Below are 5,566 nucleotides of genomic sequence, written 5' to 3' on the forward strand. Positions count from 1 at the left end.
AGGCAGCTAAGGATAGAATCATCAATTTTTTTAATTCATTCGAAAAAAAAAAAAAAGGAAACAACAAACGAGTCTAGTTTGGCAACCAGAGGCATCTTACCCGATTTCAATAAATAATTCAAATAGATTTAATCACTTTTTCCATCACCGGGAAATCTAACCAGAAACAACCTACCAGATTGCATTGCAATTACCAACCAAACAAGGACTTTCTTTTCAAATAAAAGTAACAATAATAAATCATAAGACACTTTTCCAGCTTAGCAACATAATTTCAACATTTAATTAGCATACATCTATCATTATCAAACCGACATCCTTTCATATATATGGGTAGAGAATTACAACTATACAAGCAAAGCTGAATGCAGCAGAGAGACGTACAAGTACAAGGTTAATGAGACACCAATCACACACAGCCTAAGGGAAGTAAATTGGAGAATTATCACAACAAATACATTAACCTCATGACTTGAATTACAAAACCTCAAATCTTAAAAATACCCAAGACATAAATAACATATCCTTAAGCCAAAAGCCAAAATCAACAAATGAAAACCTCAATTTTCAGGGAAACCCTAAATAAAAATTATCAACAAAATAAGTATCATAATTTTACCAAGTCAAATTAGATACGACCCAAAAGCTTCCCAGTCTCCACATTTTTCTCAAAATACTGTCACTAAACTAGCAAGTCATAACAAGGCCATGGCCATGGGCTTCTATAAATAGTTGCTCTTCCCATCAATAGTCTAAATCCACATCCATGCATTTTTAAAATACCACAACCCTCAAGGAATCATAAAACCGGCATGCCCTTTTCTCAATTTAAATCAAAGTATCAAACCAACAACCTCTAATGGTAGAAGGATATTCTGCCTGGTTGAAAAAATAGCAAATCACATAAACCTATGGAATCAAAGCAAAGGGTATCATCAGAGACAAATTTAACAGAACTATACGAACTGAATCATCCAATTCGTACTTGTTCTCAGACTTCAATTGCAGATCCATTGAAATCATGCCACAACATGCAAACAAAGATCATTTTCACCCCATATTCCTTCCATGACAAAAAAAGACAAGTGTTAGTACTGTTTTATTTCAAGCACTGAGCAGCTATCTAAAGTGAGCAGCATGTCAAAAGCTGGGCATGAAGAATTCAACTCAACTTCAAGTGTATAATTAAGTAAATAGTAATGGAGATCTACCACGATTAATATACTAAAGAACATTGTGCAAGTGATAAGACATGACGTTCAGGCCACAACAATATACAGAACAAAAGGATTGTAAGAAATTCAATTAGCAAGCACCATTGCTCACCTTCCAGTTTAGCAATCAATCATCTGTGGAAACGAAGATCCCATGTTTTGCACATCCTAAGTAGATCATATTGTCCAGAAGAAATTTAAAATTTTGCTTTTTCTGTGATCACTTCAATTAAATAGCTTATCAGTTCATAACTAACCATCCAAACTACCAACCAAATCATTTGTCAAAAAAAAAGATCCCGGGTTTTCTGTGTTCAAAACAGATCATCTTGTCCAGATGGAATTTTTATTTAATTTTTTTCCTGCAGTGACTTTCATTTAATACCTTAAGCGAGAAGAAGTTTGCCAACAAAAAATAGACACAAAAAATTGATTGGAGGAAAGGATTGCTTTACCAAGAAGCCAATTTCCAATTACAATTCAGATAAAATGTGATACTTTCTACACTGAAACATCTATTAACCAGAGAGCAAGCTCTCAATGCCACCTTTATTCCGATGTACAACATAAAAAAAGAAAGAAAAAACAATTTTTTTTTTTTTTACATGAACAGCTATCCGTCCAGGCATCCACCAAAATATAACCCACAACAAGGAACTTACCGCGACTGGTTTCGCCATCACTGTCACTGCATAGATGGATTTCCACTTAGAGTCTGAATCAAATTATTGGCATTTCTCCTAACCTTCTCATTGTCATCCTCCAACAACCCCATACAAATATCCAAAACCCCTTCTTTTCTTGAATCCCCACAAATTTCCTGACTACAACAACACAAACAACTCAAAGTAAAAAGTGAACACTGAACCGCTCTTGAACTCCCCGTCTTCAACATTTTGACAAACACTCCCACACACCCACTTACTCTCATCATCTCCTCTCTTCCTTCCTTGCATTTCACTAAAATACTCAACACCTCCACTGCCCTCTCCAGCCCAGCATCCGCTAGTCTCATCAGTATTGGCACCGCTCCGCAAGACACTACCCGCTTCCTGTTCTCAGGAAACGACGTTAAAGCGTATAAAGCTGTTGCAGCTTCTTTTTTCTCTCTGATCAACTTCCCGTTCTGTAATAGGGATACCAAAGCGTTAATCGCATATGGATAATCCCCGATGGTTGCTTTGTTCACTTCCACTACAGCTAAACTCGTTATTATCGTCGCTGCTATAGCCCGGCAATCAGGAGACCCGAACCGTAACGCCGCCACGACCCGGCTTACTGCCCCTTCAGCAACCAGACCCACTTTGTTATCGTCGTCAAGGGATAAATTGAGCAGCAAAGAGAGCGCTTTTTCTTGTAGGGTAAAACCGTCCGAGTGGATCTTGAGACAGTTTAAAACGGCCGACACGGCGCCGGATTCAGTGAGTTTTCTCCGGGAAGCCGAGTCGCGTTTGGATAGCTTAGTGAGTTGAGTGAGCGACTCGAGTTTGGACTCGAGAGGGGAAGATTTTGATGTGAGCACGGAGATTAGGGTTTGTGGGTTCGGGTTTGCGTGTTCGAGCTGTGGTTTCGGTAATGGGGTGCGGGTAAAATTGGAAATTAAAGATCTCAGAGCGTGGTTGGGGATAAGAGAGGGTTGGTCAGGGAGGGGTAGTTTAGTAATTGGACAAGTACGGTGACCGGAGTCCAGCCACCGTTGGATTGACGCTCGGTCAAAGGTGTGGCCAGAGGAGAGTATGACCGGGTCGGACATTATTTCTAGAGAAATCGGACACTTGAAATCGTCCGGGAACTGAGTCGCCATATCTACTTTGACTCGGTCTCGAACACAGCTAACTCGAGAGGGGTTTATAAGGTTTTTGGAAACTGCTGCCGCTGCTGCTGCCTATGAGATTTTCAGTTTCATCTATCTGTCCAGCAAATGCAGGACCCCTATCTACTAAACCGAACTGAACCTATTGTTATATAACGGACTGACTGACCGTAATGCCCCTGGTGAGCCGTTGATATTTGCAAACGCAAGCCTCCACAACTCTTAAGGGTATCTTAGGCAACTAATTTATTGACATTTTTCATTCAATTCACTTCCTAATTTAGCTACTAACTCCTGTATTTCACCATTGACATTATCACTTTGCGCAAAAAAAAAAAAAAAAAAAAATGAAATTGAACCAAAAAAAATAAAATCGTATCCTATCCTTACTCTCATTTATATTTTTATAGGATTTGATTTTTTTGAAGAAAGGCCGCTTTGAGCTTTGGACACATCATTTATTAAAAGAGAAAAGACTTTAAGAAATTGAAAAAATTTATTAGCAAATTTAAAGTAATTTAATATATTTTATCCTAAAAGTACACATGACACGATTTATTTTATTGTTTAAATCAATGTTATTTATAACTTAGAAGAGCTCCAGCTAGAAAATAAATATCTACTTAAACGATATTTAATTATATCTATAGTTATAGACGACGAAAGTAATGTTTCTTATTCACGTGCAAAAGACTAAAAAAAAAACAATAAAAAAAGTGTGAAAAATCTCCCATATTTAATTTTAACAAAATAGGAACCAAATAAAAAGATAATACCCGATTTAATAATTGATCCTAACAAAGTAAAAACAAAAAAAGAGATAAAACTCCCATAAATAATACTAAGTAAAAATAAAAGCAAATTATCAACCGACCACATGTTTTTTCGAACTTTTTAAAAAATACACATGTATTTTTTTTTATAGTTGATTTCCACCTGAAGTTATAAAATGTATTATTTTTTACTGCCGTCTAAACTCTGTGAGAGAAGCTAACATAATATTAACAAAATGACTATTTTACCTCCTTAATGTAAAATTACTATTTCATCCTAATTAAATGAAAAAAAAATAAATTACTTCAATTTTTCTTTGCAATTTAGACATTAGATAATAAATTAAACAAAATAATCTAGAATATTTTTACTTTTTTTTCCTCTTTCTACCGAGTTTAAATGACATTGATTTTTGTTATGCAAGTAAAATGATAATTTTATCCCTATGACATCAGCAAGGTTATAAAAGAATGCAAACGGAAGTGGAAAAGTGCAAGAAAATGTAACTTTTAGTGGAAATCAACTAAAAAATAGGTGGTCGGTGGATAATTTCTCAAAAATAAAACTCTCACGATGAGATAAAAACAAATGGAAATACATCTAATAATTAACATAGAAATGAAAAAACATTGATTGTTTTATCCCTCTCCACAAGAAAGGGAGGAGAGAAGAAGGACGTTGAAATAAACTTATTTTAAGTTAATTGTTTTTCTTTTCATTAAAAAAATTTAATTATTTTTTATATTAATATGTATGTTAATTTTGGTAAATATTAAATCTAATAATTATTATCATTATGTATGTGCCTTTTATTCAATAAATATTATATTAAATAAGTGCAAAAACATTGTGCCAATCGTCATTTGTAGTAAGTCAAAAATTAACCTTTTTTATTGAATGATGAGGAGGTAAACAAGTCATTTTACACTAGAATGGGAATATTCCATCCTAACAAACGGAATTTAGTTTACTAACCTATAAGGGTCTCTATGTCTTTTGAAATAATGTTTAGCGGTTTTTTGTCCCCTTATTTTTAAACATTAAGGGTTCAATTGTCATTTTGCCTTTAATTCATTAATAAAATAGATTGATGTAGATTTGTTGCATCGCAGGACTTGTGAATAGGGATTATCCTGAGGTTTGCTCTTATTTCTACGGACACAATAATAATAATAATAAATACGAAAATAACAAAATGTAATTTTATCATTATTGACAAAATTTTAGTTCTGATTTTATTTGAATTTTTCATGCTGTTGAAAGTATTAGTGATGATCATAATAATAGAAATAATAATAATAAGAAGAAGAAGAAGTAAATTCAGGACACATAATGGCATTACAAACATGTTTTTATTGGATAGCATGTAAGAGTCTTATTAAAGCAAGTCTTTAAATATCTTTAAAAACTGTAACTGTTTAAATAGTAAGCAGCAAATGTGATATTACCTTTTAAATATTTAATTTATTTATTAATTTGTCTTCTACAGAACATCATATCATCTATTACAATTATTAATATATATTTTTTGGTCGCTATTGTCAATTCACTAACCTACCTACTTTGTAATTTTCTTATACTGATGCCAAATGTAAAATTGAACGCAAATTTATCACTTAATTTGTAATTTTTTTATAATATTTTTTGTTCAAATATCACTACCCTATTAGGCTATTACTACCCCACTCCATCAGTTATAGTTGCATTGGTCTTAGATTCTTGTTTGTCGGAGCATAGGACTGAGGGGCTTCCTTTAACTTTCCAA

The 5,566-nt window shown here is 33.7% G+C and overlaps 1 protein-coding gene across 1 annotated transcript; it reads right to left on the reverse strand.

Moving 5' to 3' along the window:
* Positions 1-1,643: 1,643 nt before the first annotated feature.
* LOC102615274 (U-box domain-containing protein 8) lies at positions 1,644-3,160 on the reverse strand. Its single transcript, XM_052434813.1, has one exon. The coding sequence runs from the start codon at positions 3,016-3,018 to the stop codon at positions 1,900-1,902; it is 1,119 nt and encodes a 372-aa protein (XP_052290773.1). The 5' UTR covers positions 3,019-3,160; the 3' UTR covers positions 1,644-1,899.
* Between the last annotated feature and the right edge of the window lie 2,406 nt (positions 3,161-5,566).

The sequence above is a fragment of the Citrus sinensis genome, chromosome 2, assembly GCF_022201045.2.
Source record: "Citrus sinensis cultivar Valencia sweet orange chromosome 2, DVS_A1.0, whole genome shotgun sequence".
Taxonomy (NCBI): domain Eukaryota; kingdom Viridiplantae; phylum Streptophyta; class Magnoliopsida; order Sapindales; family Rutaceae; genus Citrus; species Citrus sinensis.

What these genes read in the sequence shown, in the direction of transcription:
- LOC102615274 (XM_052434813.1), bottom strand. Translation starts at nt 3,018, where the DNA reads ATGGCGACTCAGTTCCCGGACGATTTCAAGTGTCCGATTTCTCTAGAA.